Source organism: Aythya marila, assembly GCF_965140915.1.
Source record: "Aythya marila genome assembly, chromosome: 17".
NCBI classification, from domain to species: domain Eukaryota; kingdom Metazoa; phylum Chordata; class Aves; order Anseriformes; family Anatidae; genus Aythya; species Aythya marila.
In genome coordinates this window covers 2,159,801-2,179,430 of record NC_139058.1, presented here as the reverse complement: position 1 = coordinate 2,179,430, position 19,630 = coordinate 2,159,801, and the positions used below count along the sequence as shown (strand labels likewise).

The 19,630-nt window shown below is 39.4% G+C and overlaps 1 protein-coding gene across 11 annotated transcripts in view; it reads right to left on the bottom strand.

The window, feature by feature from the left end:
- The window catches only part of ATXN2 (ataxin 2), a 51,155-nt gene that overhangs the window by 25,462 nt on the left and 6,063 nt on the right, over nucleotides 1–19,630 (bottom strand). For 4 of the 11 annotated variants that reach the window (XM_082774262.1, XM_082774265.1, XM_082774266.1 and 1 more), the window contains exons 2-11: nucleotides 18,619–18,655; nucleotides 17,143–17,202; nucleotides 16,384–16,455; nucleotides 16,001–16,151; nucleotides 8,806–8,930; nucleotides 7,463–7,554; nucleotides 4,730–4,927; nucleotides 4,033–4,211; nucleotides 2,304–2,513; nucleotides 59–241 (exon numbers count right to left, since the gene is read on the bottom strand). In XM_082774262.1, the coding sequence (XP_082630388.1) occupies nucleotides 59–241; nucleotides 2,304–2,513; nucleotides 4,033–4,211; nucleotides 4,730–4,927; nucleotides 7,463–7,554; nucleotides 8,806–8,930; nucleotides 16,001–16,151; nucleotides 16,384–16,455; nucleotides 17,143–17,202; nucleotides 18,619–18,655 (1,307 nt within the window). Of the gene's footprint in view, nucleotides 1–58; nucleotides 242–2,303; nucleotides 2,514–4,032; nucleotides 4,212–4,729; nucleotides 4,928–7,462; nucleotides 7,555–8,805; nucleotides 8,931–10,921; nucleotides 10,937–16,000; nucleotides 16,152–16,383; nucleotides 16,456–17,142; nucleotides 17,203–18,618; nucleotides 18,656–19,630 lie in introns of all 11 variants that reach the window. The other 7 variants (XM_082774260.1, XM_082774263.1, XM_082774264.1 and 4 more) reach the window with 5 other exon arrangements.

Below are 19,630 nucleotides of genomic sequence, written 5' to 3'. Positions count from 1 at the left end.
CATTAACACTCTAAAGTATCCCTGGCAAGCCATCTGCAATAAGCCAAGCTTTACCTACCCCCACTGACAACTGATGACCACGTCCCACCTGAAGGGCTGCCTCGTGCCACTGCAGTAGTAGATGCTTCCCCTGGTGCATTATGAGATACAAATTCTAAGCCACTTGAAATTGTACCCCTACCAGTAGAGACTCTGTGACCTCGAGGGTGCCGTTGTGCCTTAGGAGACATCCGTGGAGGCCCTGAGAAAAAGAAAACAACCCCACACAATAAGTACTTAACATCCGTCACAAAGCATACCCAAACATGCTATCTGTTTTTAAAATTGGCTTTCATCTGGTAATTCTCAATAATGCAGTAATACAGTCAAGCAAATTACAGACATTGACTAGAACCAGGGATCTGTGAGACTAAAAAGGCCACGCCATCGGTCCAGCCAGACTACCAGCATACTCTTCACCTTGCTACGTGAGCTCATGTTCATTGATATTTAGAAGCTTTATCAGAATTGAAACAGCGTGGATTTAAAGTTGTTGAATCCAAATATCCAACACTGCTTACTGCAGGACAAGTCAAAAAGTTAGTGGCCCAGCTCCCTCTAGATAAGCACGCTTCTGGGCTATCAAATGTTTTCAAGAAAAAAAGGATTGCATCACTTTTTTAGGTGGTCAGTGATACCAAACGATTATTTACAGGGTAGTCACTACTGGCTGACCAATTCTCTCGGGGAATTTCAGCACAGCATTCTGCACAGAGGCTAAATTGCTTGCAGCAGGTCACAATTCATTAACAAGTCAGCAAAATTACAACTAAACAAGTTATTGTTATCCCAAGGTTCCAGTCATGCATGTTTAACATCAGAAGCTGAAGCTGTAAGTGAATAGTAATTCTGAACAGTTTGTACAGCTGCCACAGAATAGTTACGCTCAAATCCAGGCAGCAATACAGTTTCTACATCCTAACGAACATTTTCTTTACAACAAAATCAGACTCAAATACTGATATCTCAAAAGGAAAAACTGTGTATGAGCATAGAACAACCTAGCTGATTGCAGCTCATTTTTAATGTAGGTCAGTAACAGACAGAAGTTCAGGTAGTGGCTTTCTGGTTTCACGTAAGGTTCAAAAATATCCAGTACCTCTTCCGGTTATATAAATCTTTAAATGTCAGCCTCTATTTTAACCATAAATCTAAAGCACACTTCAATCCGAATTGCATACAGGCAAGTATTTTAAAGAATACACACTGTCCAGCAATCCTCTTCTTGTGCTAGAAGTTAAACGTTGCAGCAAGCAGTTCACTGCATGCCTGACAAATCAATCACAAGTGCAAATGCAGTCATTTTTTAGCATGTGGATTCTTAGGATCTTAAATTTTAAAAATCTCACATTGATAAATTTAATTGACAGTAGGACACCGTACAGACATGTCTACTGTTAGCCAAGGGCCATCTCGACCATTTATCAGGCAAGCTGCAGAACAGCGTTACTGACTCGATCAGCAGGATGACCGGGCTCTCTCCTGGCTCCAGCAGAGCCTGCTACAGCAGAGAGCGTGCACATTTCCAGTGAGCTTAGGATAATCAGTTTACATTTTTCCAGGATTGCTAGACTGTGCTGTGCAGGCTAGTTTTTGAGTGCACTTAAAATAAAAATATGTTACTGAACCTTCAGAGTACATATTAATTTAGTTGAGATATTTCTGCATGCAACTGTCCAAGACTCATGAGTCAAACTTCCTCTGCATATTACTGACTACCAGGGAGCTAACTTATTGCTCTGCCTCAATGCAAATGGAGACTTAAAGGTTTCTACAGATTCACCTTCAAAGTAGCTTATCCTATCCCATACCACAGTGCACTTCTTTAAATACAGCTTTTTTTTTTTTTGCCTTTTTGTTTAACAGAAGTTAATTGGAGAATTTTAGTTAGATTTGAGACTGCTTTTTTGTGAAACATCTGTATTAACTTGTTGGGTTTTTTTTTTTGAGATTTTATATAAATTTATATTCCTAAAAATGCCCTCCAAAATTAATAGGTCCTGCATGTTGCTGTTGGTTAAGTTAAGACACTGAGCAGCGTTTACAAAGCTGAGTTTATTTCATACCAATTTGGGAAATTTCACAGCTTTATTTTGTTTTTGTAAAGTTCTTCAAATAAAAAGGTTAATAGAAATAGTCTGATAAACTAAAGTTAAACACAAATTATAGGTTAAGTAATGAAGAGGAAAAACAATTTTGTAATTAAACTCACAAAGGAGTTAAACAAAGACAAACAAAAACATGAACAAATTGTGGTATTGTACCTTCTGAAGACATGCGTTTAGGCATAGTAGAGACAGGAGCTGGAGAACCATGAGCAGAGGGGTGAGACGGGGGCCTGGAGGGCCGCGAGGGGGGCCTGGAGGGCGGCCGTGTAGGGGTGGCTGCCCGAGGTGGAAGAGAGTTGGGACCTGACTGGTAGCGAGAAGGTGGGCGAGAGGAAGGAGATGGGCAAGGCGATGGCCAGGGAACACCTGACAGAACAAATGATATGAAGGAAAGTATAAAAACTAAAGAAAAATTATGGGGAAAAAGGTCAACAGAAAAAAAAAAGTAAAATATGACAAAATGATTTTTCATGTTTAACCCTTTGGGGATAGATTAGTTTATTTCTGCAACCAATAAAAAGTCTCTTTCAAGTTATTTCCTCTGCTTCAAGTCAAATTTAATATCTGAATGTCATAAACTCCCCAAAGGGTTAATTAGGATCTACAAATACTACTAAGGAATAGACAGTAAAGTTTGATCTGTTAGCCTGTCATATATATGTTCTACAGTACGCATCAGTCTTGACAAGGTCCTTAAACAGCTACCAGAGGTTCTCAAACAGTGGTTCACATATAGTATTGAACGCACAAACTACTACTTTCAAACCAAATGATGAGCAGTATCAATTCTAGGAACTGTATCTTTACAAAAAACAGCGGTGTTCAGTGTCTGAATCTTGACATTTATGCTTTTATCTGTTATCTGCAGTATTAATGTAGTATTCTAATCTAGGGTATAGGGTTCATTGTTTTCAAAATAAATTTAATTCACAAGCCATTTTGAGTATGCTAAGTATATGATGTTGATTCGGCAAAGTAATAGGATGGCACAAACCACAAATACTACAAACGAATTTCGATGTTTAGCATTGTTTGGGCAAGACTCAGTTTTATGTCCTTTATACAGCTGGCTGTACGTAAGAAGAAAGCTTCACTTACCTTTAAATATTTCTCAGACCTCCCCTCCAGATAGAGGCACTTGAGTATTTTTATTATTTCTTTATTTTAAATCACAGCAATCTCGTATAATAGTATTATTCACCTATACAAATAATGCCTCAAGGATGGGCTACTGCTAAAATCCTTCTCTCAAAGAATGGTATTTGGTTATGAACCTTCTGCTATACAGTGCGTAGCGATGCCTGTTTACATCACCCACGTGTACAGCAGAAAACACTCAAATAGCTATCTGAAGAGGAGACTCAATTACTTTTCCTGTAATAACTTCTCTTACTTTCCCATCAATGATTACTCCACCCACGTTGTGGTGAAGTCAGCAAGTTGCTTTATTCTTTTTGATAGGACGCTGAATTGATCCATGCTCCAGGAAGGAAGATTGACACTTCCTCCAGTACAGCTGCCACCTCCCTTTCACTAGATGTCAGTATTGCTATTCCTCGACAGAGCTCAGCAGTAGTAAAAAAAAATAAAAAAATACATAAAGCAATTTTTCATCTTTAAAACTGCAGACTGCACCATCATCCGAGACAAAGGTAGAAACCAAGTGACATTTCTGCTCTGCAAAGCTACGCACAGTGCAGTCAAATTAATGTTTTGTTGTCACTAAGTTAAACCCAAATGAAACTCACCACCTCTGTGTTAAATGATGCATGCTAGCCCAGCTTATGAAATAAACATCCTAAAACCACATCATATGCAGTTTCAACATAATTAAATAAATGACTGCATTTTATAAGGCACATTCATTTAGACTTCAGATACTTGCCTCCGTTAACCACTCTTTGATCTGCTCCAGAGTTAGGACTGAAATCTGAAGTATGGGATCCAGACCGTGAAATTGGTGGGCCTGATCCAGACTGGCCCATCCTTGGTGAGTTTTGTCTTCCACTTCCCCAAGACAAGACATCTCTGTTTCTCTGTCCAGGTGGGACATATTTATTTTCCCTGAAACAGAGCAAATTTGTATCAGCGTTGAGGAAGAACTAGAAGATAACGAAAAGTACCTGTTCAAGGGTTCTATTGATACTTCGTCTTTCTTAAATCAAGCTCGAGGAAAATTTAATTTATAATCAGATGTTGACCTAATGATCACCTCATGAATTTACCCTTTGATACTTACCACACGTTCCACTTCCTATGAGCCCACAGACAGTAAATGATTTAGTACTAACGCCCAAAATTCTCCGTGACATGCTGAAACCACTGCCTTTTCCTGTAATTTGGTATGAATTCACCACAGTGAAATATCAGAATGGAGAAGTCTGTTTCATTACAGATAATACAGGGCCAGGCAGAGGTGTACAAGTCAGCATGAGTGCCAAAAACAGCACGCAATTGTTTACACAAGATTCCTAACCTAATCAGCCCTGCTGAAAAAGCACATTTTCAATGAGTAAATTGCTACTTCACCAAAATATGTACATCATTTAAATAAAAATACTATTCATAGTGTATGCCAGTACCTAGTGTTCACACTATGCCCTTCTCGTTCATTAGCATTTCTCTGAACAGCAGTATATTTTTCTTCTTCTGTTCTTTCATCATTTTCCAAGGCAACCCGAGCTTTGTATTGGGCACTTGATTCAATTTCCTCTGCTAATTGAGTTGCTCTGGCTTCTCGTTTTAAAAACTCTTCTGAATTATCTCTTTCTAATGGCACCCTAAAAGACAATGGAAAGGAAAAGAACCTCAGAAATGCATTCAAAAGTACAAAGAATCTACAAAATTACAATGTTAATTCTAACCAAGTGATGTTTAAATAAATAAATAAATAAAACACAAACTGCTTTTAAGCCAGGAGATTGCTGTGGTTTTTTAGTGTAAGCGTGACAAAATTCCTGGATTGGTCTGACATTACGTGCAAATTCTGTGTTATTTACCTACCCAGAGAGCTATGGTCAGGGTGCAGAGTTTTTCAGTACGACTTGTGGATTCCTCAGTCCCTAAAGCTATGCAAAGGCTCCAACTTTTAACACGGTCGAGTACATTAGCAATAAAAAGCCCTAGTCTATTGTTTAGATAGGAAGTGAATGCAAGAGACCAAATTTGAATTTCTTTAGCCATTTACACATTCACAATAGACATAAGAGTCCCCAGTCCTACTGAAATTAAGAGTTACAAACTTAATCCTTTGATAATTACAGCCGCAGAATCTGGGCTCTTCCTGTTATGAATAACTGCAGAAGAGATGCAATACATCAGAGCATGGGACCAGAAACCCATGACTCATTTGCCGTGTCCTAGAACCTCAAAACCATTCATCCCGTGTGTTATGCTATTAGGTAATACCATATTGCAAGACGCATATGTAGCTCTCTTGGGAAAACTATCAAGTAAGAACTCAATACATGAGCAATGAAATACTAAAATAACTAAGTACAGAAGGACATCATAGCTGGCAGTTCCTTCTGTCCATCTGTGGGTTTGCTTGTGGTTTTTTTGTGTGTGTTTTTTTGTTTGTTTGTGTTTTTTTTTTACCTGTTCTAATTTTTGTTCAAGCATCAGATTTTACAAAACTATCATGCTCTTTGCCTTTGACTCAAATTTTGAGTTCCAGAAGTTGTTTCATCTGACCTTACTTTAGAATAAGCTATATAGGGAACACGGCTGAGGCTTTGACAATGTAATACTTGGTATTAGATAATCACTGCTGCGCATATTTTGAATAATACAAAAAAAGAACAAAGGAAGTAATTGGAGGTACAGACCAAGTGTGAAAATATATGCAAGATTACTCAAGTGTTGGAGGTGGAACTAGGAAAACAAGTGGGTTTGCCAGTTCCAAGCCAGCACTCAGCTACTGTACCACAAGTTTTCCCCCCCAAACACACGCTTTTGGCCAGGTGGGACATCTACTGGCATTATCAGTGGTAACTGTAAGAGTATGAAATAAAATCCTTGCCCTTCAGCATGAAGCTTTGGCTGACAAACAAGAGATTCATGAACATAGTGCATACAAACCTGGACAAGAAAGGAGAAACCCAACACATGTTCTTTCATTTAAAGTGACGTTTTTAAGACTGTTAAAAGGAGGGGACGTATGTGGTGGCATTATAGGTAACTTAAACATCAGAACAATTTCACCTTTTATAAAATGTGATTTTCTAAAATGCAATTAAAGATGAAGCAAAGGGGATAGGCAAGATGGCATTGTTTCAAACCCTGGTAATGAGAGAAGCCCATACAGCAGCTGATCAGCATGGAATTTCTCTCTAGTGATTTAAAGCCACCTTCACGGTTTTGATCTGTTTCCATCAATAACCATAAAATGGACGGAAGACTAAAGTTCGAAAGTATAAAGAGCACTTTAGCATACTTCACCACTCTAACAATAGCTTCCCTAGGATTCAGATATAAGCCAATTAAGACTTTATCATCATATTATAGATCTACTTTAACAAAATAGTAAAAATCGAATTGTTGAACAGGAGACTTGTAGACAAGTACTCCAATTCTACAGCGCATAAAAATCACTGCAATTCCTGGACATTCAAACCCAGTTTATTATTTTTGGGGGAAAAAAAAAGGGCAAACATTAAAAACGTTTCATGATGGTTGTTCAACATCTGCAACTGGTTTGTTTTGCAGTTGCAGTTAACACGACAGCTGCAGACTAAGGGCAGTGTGGATCCATTCCCAAAGTAACTGCAGCAGACTGTACACTTCTTCTAGATTCAGGTTATTATATTGTAACTAAAACCACAGTTTATATGCTTCCTAAACAAGTTACCACAGCTCACAAGCCTCCTTAAAGTATCAAGTATTCAAGATTCCAGTATCTACATGATCAATTGTCACAATCAAATTAGGATTTAGTCAAATTGTCCTGCTGGGTTAAACACAAACTATGGGAATAGCAGCTACACAAAGACAGATCATAGTTTCACAGTTTTGGTATTTTCAACCCTATTTGTAAAAGTTTTTTTGTAAGAAATAAGCATAATTGCATGCCTAAATTCAGAAAATGTTGCAATGGGAATGAGCTGTGCCCATTTAAGGGAATATATACCGATTAATACATCTAACTATTCACAGAAATCTGGCAAGGTTTCTTAAGCACTATTCATTCATTACTTTTTCAGTTATTTGATTCCACAACCTTAGAAAGCATGTGAAATTATCTTGAGAATACAAGTTTTGTCAGACCAGGGAGAACATTAAATAAAAGTCTAATAACAAAATATTTTGAAACTTACGTATAAGAAGATAAACTGCTGTCATAAGTTGATATTACACCATAATTTTCTTCATTGTAACGAAACATGTCATTGGGATCCCATCCATTAGACTAAAAGAAAATGATGTTTGTTTTTCAAAATGACACTGGAAATACATTCCCTTCAAACTAAGGGCTGATGGCAGAAGTCAAACCTTTTGCCCATTTTCCTGGGCTCGCGTATTCACTGCCTGAATAACGAAGTTACTAAAGCCACAATTTATTTCAGGGATCTTTGTTCATCAGATGCATGTATTTTAGGCTAACAAGTCAGGTTGTTTTTTTGCTTTTTTTTTTTTTTTGGTTGGTTGGCTTCTAGTAATCTGTACTAGATCAGAGAAGATCAGTAGCTAAGAAGTAATACACACATGAATGCCTTTCCAGAAAGCACAACCTGACAGTTCTGAACAGTAGAACTGTCCCCTCATTGTAGCAAGTGCTAAAACTATTCAAAAAGCACTATTAATGCAATTAGCTGAGATACACACCACAGGCAGAAGACCCCTGTTGATCAGGGCAACTTCCCCCACTTCATGAAGTACGCTATTACGGCACTCAAGAATTTAACCTTCACAAATGCTAAATGTTTTGAACGTTTCATAAAAGCACTGACAGTATTCAGTATTCTAATAAATCTCAGCTGTACAGTACGTACAGTGGAATTGACAGGGTAACTGTTCTACCCAGACGAAGTTAATAACCTCACAGTAACATGACTGGATTCTCTTCTTTAACATACTGCAGTCTGAATACCTTACTAAAAAATGCACGGTTGAGTAAAAGCTGACTGCTATGATATATAAAGAAGCTTCATTTGAGAATATACTCCTCATTTAACAATTCATAATCTACTAAGATTGTATCTGTGCTTATTAAGTCACGGGTCAGACTTCCATCAATTTCCTTCATGTTAGCCCCGAGACAGTTAGCTAAGCACAATTTCACCATAACTTACAAATGCAACGACAGTCAGACAGGAATGCTCTGATTAAACATAAGTCACTTCAGTGCATTGCTGAATTTGGAGTCCTTAATAAAAGCTCCTTTTTCAGCCAGTCCTTGAGTCAAACATGTCCCTTACCACAGCAGCTGCCATTTGTCAATATTTGCCCAAAGTGGCATTTGAAATCCAGCTATTCTTATTCAAATTGTAAGAAAGTACTGTGGCAGCTGCTAGCAAAGACTGAACGTACCCCTGTGTAGGCCAGCATTTTTAGCCACAAGCTCATTATTAGATTAAAATTAAGGAATGTTGCAATGCATGTCCAGAGAACTAGCTTGCTTTCTAGAGGCTGTCATAACTGATAAAAAAGCAGTACTTACAACATCCGTCTCTAATGCCTCAAGCTCCTCAGTAGCGCTGCTTTCTCCTCCATCCCATGGTTCAAGATCCTTTTCTTTGTGCTCACCATTTACTTTAGCACTGATGGCTGAATCAGTAAAAGCATCTACAAGGGAGCGGGGAGGGATGGGGGTGAAATCGAGTTGGTTAAGCAGAGGAAGACACTGTATGCACTAGTATTTTGAGGAACGACCAAATACGACTGATTCACAAGCACATTAACATTGTTCACCTTCACTTGTAGTTGCTGTACTCCATGGACTACATTAGAGAGCTATCTACTTCATACTTAGAGTAACTAGGAAGTGCAGACAGACTTCAAACACAATTGTTTACAGGGTGCATTTTTTTGCAACTCCAAATATGAGACAAAGCATCAAAGAACAGCAGGAATTACTTGCAATTATTTCAAAATCTTTTACACAAACTACGTGTATGTTTTTTGCTAAAACAGGACTACCCAAGGATCCCCATTCCTACAGAAAACACAAGACTTGTACAATATGCTTTTCAAAAAAGCCTCCACAACCACACAGTAACATGTTATGCAAATAACAAAAAAGCATGAATGCATCCAATCCCATTCTCCAAATAAGCAGAGTACAAGCTTCCCTTTGAATACCTGAGCTTCTTCTGTTTCCACAATTCCTCAACATACCAGCATGCATGCACACACTTTTACTCCCTTTGCAGTATATCTCAATTATCCATTAGCTTGCTACACCCATTCAATGTGACATAACAGAGAAGTAAGAATAAAAAGATCCTGAGCTTTTATTTTTTATTTGTTCGTGTTTCATTCAAACCAGACTAGGAAAATGGCTGAAGGAATAATACTAAAAAACTGAAGTACTGTTAAAAAAAAAAAAAAAAAAAAGTACAAAGCCATTCATCAAAGAAGCCAAGTTTGTGTATTTTATAAGCCACTAAATCGCAGAGCTGCCTGCAAATTCTTAAATTTCTTAAACAGAAATAATTTTTTTTAATTAAATTTTTAAAAATAAAATAAGCAAGCTTTTTAGAGTGCGTTTTGTCCTGAATTTCTCATTATCTTTCTCATCATCATCTCAACATCTACAGAAAAAACAAGGAGCAAACATTTCTGATCTTTAAAAAAGATGAGGTCAAACCACCAGACAGTGCTAGATATGAAAGAGCATGGCTTAAATTAACTTTTGGCAAGATCTGAAATCTCACTAAGAGAAATGAATTTTAAAGCCATCATGAAAAAATTCACAACATACGAAGCGATTTGTTGGTCATCAATGTTACACATTTTAAACAATCATTGATGATTTCTTTTTAGTTGACCATCAACATGGCACATTAACCCTGTTTTCCCCAATTTCACAGTTAAAATATGCACATATATTGGCAGGATCTATCAAAACTGTGCTTAGTCTGTCTAGCAATGTACAGAGCTATCTCATGAAATGCTCGCTCAACTCATACATGGAGACCAAAGGAACTATGGATAAGCAATTAAGCATTGTTAATAAGCGTATATGAGACAAAACATTACAGAAGATGGATGAAAAGAAAGAAGTTTATTAGCTAAACATTCATGTCAAATACAAAGGAATCAGTAAACTAAGAAAAAGCCAAATGAAAGAAGGCCACCTAATGAGGCAAACCACTGTTAGGGCTCGTGTGAAATTGCAAAAACCTGCATCAATCACTGGGTGAGCCATCATTGAAGCTGCGCTACTACCTACGTGGTTGAAGGTTAACACTTGAAGTGAGATTATTTTAGCTTCTCACTAAGCCTGATGCCTTCAGCAGGCACATTCGAGGATTATTTGTAAACTGTTCTGCAACAGAGCCATTATACCATTGTGCTAACTATTAGTGCTGATGCAATATTTCAATCGTTGCATTTTCAACTGCTCAGAATAGGTAAAAAAAAAATCAAGGGTGAGAACAGAAGTCATCGACTAACTGCAAGGTATTCTAAATGATTCCGTGAAGTTACGCATGCATGTTTTATAGTGCCATAAATGTGCGAGCAAAGATAGTAAGTTTCCATTATATATTATGGTAACAGAAGCATTATGAAAAGGCAAGATGCAGAGACAGAGTGACTGCCAAAAAAGTTACCTGTTTCTGAAGGAACTACAAACAGATATGGAGAGAGAAAAAATTGGAAGACATCAGATATAAATACAGGTGGATTTTTTTCACATTATATGGCTGAATTCAGGCAATGCTAAACTCTTTCAGGCCTTCTAGCAGACATATGCACACTGGTAATACATCTCCCACCTTGCAAAGATCATTTCCATAATAAAACTTCAGCAACATTCCCACTGCTCACAACCCCTTGTGTTTCCCTGCTGTGCTACACTACAAACCCTCCAAACAGCCTCCAGATCTCTAAGGTATACCAGTTGGAAAGAAAACCTCTCTCAGTTTCCCTTCATACAAACAGATGTTAAAATATGCTGTAAAAACAGTGTATATGCTTAAATGTGAACCGAAACTACCTAACAAAGTGCTAAGTCCACAGTTAGGGAGTAACGAGAGCATGTTCAAAAGGAAAGCGAAAGTAAGGAGCTTCTATGTGAAACTGTTTACCTTAACAATCCCCTGTAGCTACCACAGCCCTGATCTAGACAGGCCAGTGCTGTTCCTGTGCCCAATCCCATTAATTTGGTGTTTCATGCTTGATCCCCTCAGATCAGGTATTTGACACCAAATGCAAGTTGGAGGTTGCTCAAGTTACTTAAGTAACGAAATTTACTTCACTGGGGGCACAGGGAAGTCTTCTCCGATGAGACTGGATAAACATGAGGTATGAGGATGGACGACAGCACCTGATGGAGGTCATCTGCTGTATTTTAGAAGGGTGTTTCCTTCATTTCTTTTACATAACTTCAGACAAAAAAACCTCCATATGCAATGACAACATTTAGGATACTCAAAATAAAATACTAGCTTAATAAGCTTCACATATTCAACCCACCAATTTTCCTATTTAAAAAGCCACATTAAAAAAACTCAGCAGAGTGCTGTCAAAAATTACGATACAGATGAAGTGGGGGGACAAGTCAGAACAGAAACTCCCCTATCTAGTGAAGGTTACAGGTCTGAGTAAGAACTGTAGAGCCCATGCTAAGTTTCCCAGCAGAATGCAGCATGTCACTGGGCACAGGAAGCTTCTCTGCTCTTCTTTCTTTTTCATTTTAAGTCACAAGTGAGACTGTGACATCGGCTTAAGCTCTACAACCCAAAAACATCTAGAGTTAGGAAAAATTCAAGCTACAAAGGCAGATTTCTAGTCACACAACACAGTCTAATGAGCATCCAGACAAAGTGTAAGTGTAGCAGAAAGGTACCTCAAGGCACAGGTCGCTGTTTTCCTGGAACAAACAGCCAGCCAGACACACAGGAACACCAAGATTATAAACATGGCAAGTCAGACAAGACATTAACAAAGCTGATGAGCAACAAAATTGAGAACACACAAAAATTCTTCCTATCAGTGCTTCCAAAACAAAAACACTGCTTTTAAGATTGTTAAGAAAGTAGAGACTGAAACAAACTGCTGCTACAGGCACCAACTGGCAGAGCACTAGCAGACAAGACACCGACTGCACAGGCTCGCCCTCCCTCTTCCTTATCAGGTGCCTCTTATCTCTGAACTGCTGAAGGAGCAATCCACGTGACACCTTGAGATGGCCAAATTTTTACTCAATTCCTTTTATACACGGTAAAACTCAAATCAAAGGTCAAGTGAAAAGTGGTCGTACAAAAAGCTTGAGCTTTAACGCTCAGCTAGCCCCCGCTGCCTCTGTACCTGCTTAACATGAAGCCTCCTGAGCAAAGGAGCTTGATATATTGAGACCTCACTTCTTGTTTCAAAGCCTGCTAACTGGAAAAAAAAATCCCAAAGACAATTTTACGCAAGAGAAATTACATTAAGCAAAAGCGAATTAAATATACACATTCTAAGAAAAACTCAGCTTGGGCACATTCTTCAAGTATGTGCTATTAAATGACTTCAAGAAAGGACTGCCAGAATAGAGCAATTAAGAGTCCAGGTTTGATTAATTTCAGCCTTTAAAAAGCTTGTTTTCTCAAACATGTTTTGCGCTACTAATGGTGAAGAGCACAAACACGCATTTAAGCGCAGCTCTGCAGTTCAGAAGCTATTAAGCCAGGCTGCATTAGGTGCCAGAGGTGTTCACGGCGCACAGCAAACTTTGATCGAGTTTAGTATGGCTCAAAGTAAACTGAGGTTTCAGCCTAAATGTTACAAAACAGCCAGGAGTTTACTGTTGAAACTACTCGCTACTGATTTAAAACATAGAAACCAGTTACCACCAGCTCTGCAGACCAACATTTCCTTCCTTTGTTCCCAATATGCCTACTGCTATTCCCCTTGCAAGGCTTTCTCTGGAAGGATGCCACTTTCAGTGCTAATTCAAGGAAAAACTTAAATAGGCAATTCTCTCTTGCCTTTTTTCATTGGATTTGTAATATTTTTCTCAGAGTGCAGCAACCGTGCCAAAAACCAATAAAAACATTGGAGAAGCCTATTACTTCAACAGTAGTTATGATCTTGAATTGTCTCCTCTTTAAAGAGGAGCCAAGAAGACAACTCAAGCCTTAGTCAAATTTGAATCATATGGAAACTAGCACAGCGGCCTGATTGGTGCTTAGGACTCCAGAAAATGAAAGCTCATTCTGCAGAACCTTGGGGAAACATACCCTCTGCTTCCAATCATGCAGCCCCAGTCATCTGGCAACTACTAAATCCGAGCGCTTCACCTTCCCTTCAGAAGGCAAAGCAGAGATGTTAGGTGTTAATATCCTGCCAAGGCTGTCAGCTGGCACATCGGGGTAGATTTTCAGCTGATGATTCCCACTGGCACATGCAGAACCTGCCTGTCTCTCCTTCCAGGCAGACAGAATAGTCTGAGGGGGGAAGATGGGCATTATGCACTTTCACCTGAGCTTCCCGATGCACGCTTCCTTCATCAGCCTGCTGTTACTGCAGAAAGCCCTAACAGCACAGTGAGGGTCCCTCAGATGACCCCTTTTGAAGCCTAGCAGAAAGCTACTTGAGCACAAAGGTCTCGACAAGACAGACAGTTGCAAATTAAGGGCCTAGGCAGTAGGGACAGTTTTTGTATTATTTATTTTTAAGCATAAGCTGTCAGAAAGTTCCTATCCACGCAGACCTGCTATTTTTTTCTCCCAACCCTTCCAATTACTACAGCACACTTTCTCCACTGATCCATCTGAAGGTGCAATGTCACGCTTGGCATAAGCAAATCTAAGACTGCTGCTTCCAAGCAGAGCAGTTTCACCCACCTCAAGCTTATATGGCCATTACCTTCCCTGCCCTCACACTCCTGATGTAGCTGCAGGATGAATTATCAGCTCGCTGCTCCAAAGCTGCACAAGTAAGATAGCAATGAAAGGTGCTTGGCAGACCATTGCAGATGGTTCTTTCGGAGATAACTGTATTTTCCACTCCTTCTGAAAGGCGAATCCATCCCATTTGCTTTCTCCCTACCCACTGCTCTCTACCGCTACTCTTCCAGTCTTTGACAAAAAGGCAGAGACAGATGAACATCTCTGCTATTCAGGTCTGAGGGTAACTCAGAAGATCAATACCCAAGAGTCAGGAGCACCACTTGTCTGCACTCCTCCAGCTCAGCAGAGAAGCAAATGCCAGCATAAAAATTCATAGAACTCAAGATATGATACTCAACCAGAGGAACAGGATACACTAAAATTTACAAAACCAGTATTTTTTTTTGCAGCAAGTTTACTTCAAGGCCTCCTCAACGGTCTACCATGTGTCTAAGTGTAAGGGGGGAAGAAACAACACAAATACCCACACCCCCAACAAACCCTACCCCAGTAAGCCTTTCCTATGGCAACCGAGTGCCTGTGGAGTGCCCCTTTGCTTGACTACATTTTTTAAGAAGTGAGAGCAAGCTACATTTTCACCAAATATGTCCAAACTGTACACTAACTTGTCTGGGAAACAGCCAGGACATCAATGGCTAAGAAATGTTAAAATATTTATTCCTGGATCTATGGAAGCTAACAGCCTTTGTTCTATACAAAGTACAACACTGTCAAATGGATCTGGGCACCAGGCAGTAACCATTCCCAACACAAATGCAGCAGGGAACGCCATCTCCTCACCTAGAAGCTCAGACCCAGTCTTTAATGCAGATAACACCAGCTTATCTGACTCTGTGCCATGAAGGTTTGGGTTTCTTTATAAGAAAAGGCCCACCATTCCTGCATGCATGTTTGTATACTTCCATTCTTCTGAATCCTTGCTTACTTAACTTCCCAAGAAGCAGAAAGCCCTTCTTTGCTCTAATTTGCAGGTGTGATCAGAGATTGACTTATACTTCCAAGTGTGGTTCCAAGATAATACGGTTTTGAGGCAAAATGGAAAGCAGATTAATTTACCCACTACGAGTTATCAAGTTTTGCAGCCTTCTAGTTTATCTTGCTCTGTCTCTACAGTTTTATGTCAGCTCTCCTCTCCGACTACTTAAGAGATTTAGATGCAAAGGCGTTCCACCTAATAATGCAAACTGAGTGACTGTTCAACCCAAAGCAATTGTTTTCTTCTAGAAAACCTCCATTGAGTAATTATTCCTAGAAGAGAAGCGTATTTTTCGTTCTGTTTACTAAAAAATCTATAAAAATTGGGTAATAGAGAGCCCAGTTTGCATTTACATTAAAGTGATTCTATGGTCATAGCAGATCCATTATAAAACGGCTCTGGTGTAATTCAAATTCAAAGTCCCATCCGGAACCTGGAACTTATCTGCATTTAAATGGCACCGTTGCTCTGATATTATGCATCTTCTTCTAGGTAAAGCAAATTCCTTGAAACAAGAGTCTTAACCTTCAGCCATAAGTCAGGCAAGAACATACGCATGTACGAACACAAGGTGAAAGGAGTGAAAATCTCTCTTTAGATGTCCACAAATTCCTATACCTAATTACTGCTACATGGGAATAAAGCACGGGTGTTATGATAAACACTTAGCTCCCAGTGACAACTGTTGATCAACCTGAAAACATACAAATGTGCACTTTCACTCCGTGACATATCAAGATAAGAAAAACATTTAAAACAAAACAAAACAAAAAAAACTTTGGTATAGACAATGTTAAGAACCTTAAGAAAAAGTATACCTCTTCTGGCATAATTGGTATCCATATCCTTAAAATGCACCATAACAAAATCTGAAGACTTGAATAAGATACTCTCTAGTATGTCTTCACGTTTTGGCCCCAAACTGGATTCTGCTGTTTTCCGATGAGCAGCATCGAGCACTAAATCACACTATGAGAGATATATAAAGAATATCCTAAATTTAATGCACAATAAGCTACTAGGTAACTTCACAGAAGTGGAAAAAGCAGACATTTACAACAGTTTGCAGAAATGAATCTGCTTGTGTAAACTTAGACATCAACGGTCAAAATAATTGATAATAAGTATTCCCATTTAATGAAGCGTTGATTATTCAGTCTTCAAAAAGAAAAGAGGGAGAGTCAAAACTGTAAAAAATTACCTTAGGACTGTAAGTTTTAAAAACTCCTTCATATATACCACCATTTTTCACCTGTACTTCACATTTGGATCCCTAGAATGCAAGAAAGATGAAAATGTAGTTTTCTACCAGCCTGACAAGTGTCATTTGAACAATTTTCTCAAAAACGTATCTTTACATAAGGTGTAAAAATACAGCTTAGAGTTTATTCAAATCTACTTATTCAACATTTGCCTGTTTACTAATACACCTCTTTGGTTCTGCAGATGCAAACAGCTAGGTATGCACCACAATTTGTTCAGAAGGGATTTAAATCCCTTTAAATTCCTTTAAATCACAGAAGCGGTTTTGGTACACACAAGAGTCTTCATTGGTTACTCATGCAAACAAGTTTTTGTGCAAAACCAAATCTGTGCATGAGTACAAGTAAGGATGAAGTCTTATCCCAGATTCTAGCTGCTGTGGGACAGTCTGTGTTACCCAATTCTGGCACGTCGGGATTTCCCTTATATAAATTCATTACTTATTCATAATCTCTCTGAAGACAGAAAATTAAGAATATGACCAGTAAACGCAAGAAATTTGCCATACCTGTTCAAATACAATTTGTAGCTTTCCAAGCCAAATATACACCAAAGTTATTACTGTGATTGTTTAAATTCCAACCTTGGAACATGGTGCATACTGCTGTATTCACCTCATAATATTACAATTAGTGTAATATTAACAATTCTATGTCACTATAGACACTGTTTACCCTACTTCCCAATGAAGACTTACAACAACTGACGTAAGTATGTGAACCATTCTCATGTTTGCATAGATGCCATCGAACGAAATCTGAAAGATAAAAATGATGTTGTCATGAACATACGAGAAATACTCATAACAATTCGAGGAGCCAATGCTACAAAAACAAGGGCAGCTTTCAGCCATACACACCAGCTCCTAGAAACACACTGGTCCAAGTCCTTACTTGGCCAACACGCGTTGAACTGAAGTCACACCAGATTAGCAGAGGACTCTTACACCTTTCTCTGATCAATTAAAAATCTCAACACCCACCCTCCCAAACAAGAGGAACTTTATAGGGTCCCTAATGTCACTCAGTGTCAATCCCCTTATTGGCTGGGTGAAGCTCCCACACGGAGAAGCTTAACTGGAGAGCCCGGCCATCATCCCTCTTTGGTTTGAGAGCTAGCAACAGGATAAGGTGCCTCAACTGATGGGGAAGTAAAGAGGTGCTCTGGGGCCTGCTGAGCTACATCTCTCCAGCTAAAGGACCTGATGACATTCGTTAACAGAAGCTAAGGTCATCAGATCACAAAGTGCCAAAGAGCTACAAAGCCTCTCATAAAACCAGCCCAAAGGAACTCTCTGCAGTTTCAGAATCCGAGCTCTGAGCCCAGGGAGCTGACCACGCATCCCCGGGCTGCCAAGCGAGGCACTTGCACATGTACAGGTGAAGTGGTAGGGATGACTGTGTTTTGGCAACATCTTGCATCTCTCCCCATCAACCTCATGCTTGTCGAGCAAGAGATGCTGAAACGTGCAGGCATCCCACCATATTTTGAGCTTTTTAAACCAGCAACACATCCAGTATGCGTTTAAGGACACTCCTATGCTCAACACTCGGTGTTGTTCAAAGTGCAGTTCAAAGATCCGTTTTTTTAAATCAAGATCCAGATCTTTAGCTTTGATAAAATTATGCTTTACAAGTCAAGCCACATGTATGCTTCAACAGTATTGAGCCTTGGAAACGACTAAAGCTACACACTCAGGTAATAATGGGTTAGCTACAATAACACTGGGTTTGCTATTTCATAGGAAAGCTAAACAAAATTGCTGCTTTTATTTAACTAAATATGTTGCCTTGCTATCTTTAGTCATCTGCTTAAAGGAGAAGCCAACGTTAGATAGTTCTCAGATAAAGCAATGCTCTTCAATTTGGTCCTAAGTTAAATTGTATCCACATATTTACAACTATAATCGCAAGAAAATAGAGAAGAGATTTATATTAACATAGTTCAAATGTTTAAGTGTTCCTTCCCTCCTCGCCCTCTCAGGAGATTTAGATGAATGCAAGATGTTACATCTTTAAAAAAGCATAGCTCAGGCTAAAATATTCATCAAGGTATCCAAAATTTGAGAGAATGTTCCACTATCTGCGATTTTCACATTGTTACTCCAGTTCCTGGTAGAGGAGCTGTTTCGTTGTATCTACAAGAGGTACAATGAGGGGGGAAAAATACTCACCGTAGGCTGAGGCGGTCCTTTGCCACTGCTGCGACCTCTGAAATTAAACACACACATCAGATACAATTTAAAAAAAAAAGAATTGTTGAAATTCATCAATTTTGTAGCAAAGGAGAATTCAAAACCCTGACTTCGTAGTGTTGAGAAAGGGAGCGAAGGAAAACGGCGCTTCCCCAGAGCCAAACGTGGCAGTTACAGGGCCTACAGCATTTCTCCTTCAAATACTGACCTACAAGCAACACCGCCAGTTACTAGGTAAGAGGGTTACCTACAAAAAATTAAAGGAGAAAACAAAGAAAATGCTAACACCGTCTCATTACAAAACTCCACAAATATTCTCTCTCAAGCACAATCCCGTAGCTGAAACGAATTCCAAAGCTTGCTGGCAGGCTAAAGCAAAACCACCTCATTTGCACTTTTGGGCTCCATCCCCATCCTTTGGGATTACAACCTCATCATCGCTGCCTCCCTGACCGAGGGCCACCGACCAACCAGCCCGACCCCAAAACCTGCCAGCCACTGCGAGACCCCAGCAGCTAGCCCACCAGTCCCCCAGCCCTAAAAACCAGCCGCTCCTTCCAGTTCAACTCAATGGATGTGCGACATCCTCAACGCTTTGAGATGCTTTTAATCAACCCGTAAGCTCTTGACACCTTGCAAAGAGTGACGGAACAGCCTGCGAGCTCCAACTCGGCCAAGGCCACCCCAAGAGGGGCCCTGCAGCCAGCAGGTCCCCAAATACAGCTTCAACATCACCGCTGTGCCTTCTTCCAAAGCGCCTTCCCTGTACCAGCAAGTTCCAGTTTGAAATGTTTCTCTTAGGGCTTTAGATTTGTATCACGATGATGACTCAGAGCGCACGCTGTTACGCAAGTAAGGCAAAACAAAGTCTTGGGTTTTAGTTCAAAAAATCAATTTCTGAACCAGACCCATCTTACGGATGCGCATCCATTTAATTAGAGAGGCCCAAAGAATCATGTTCATGTTTCAAAACATCCAAACAACACCGAAA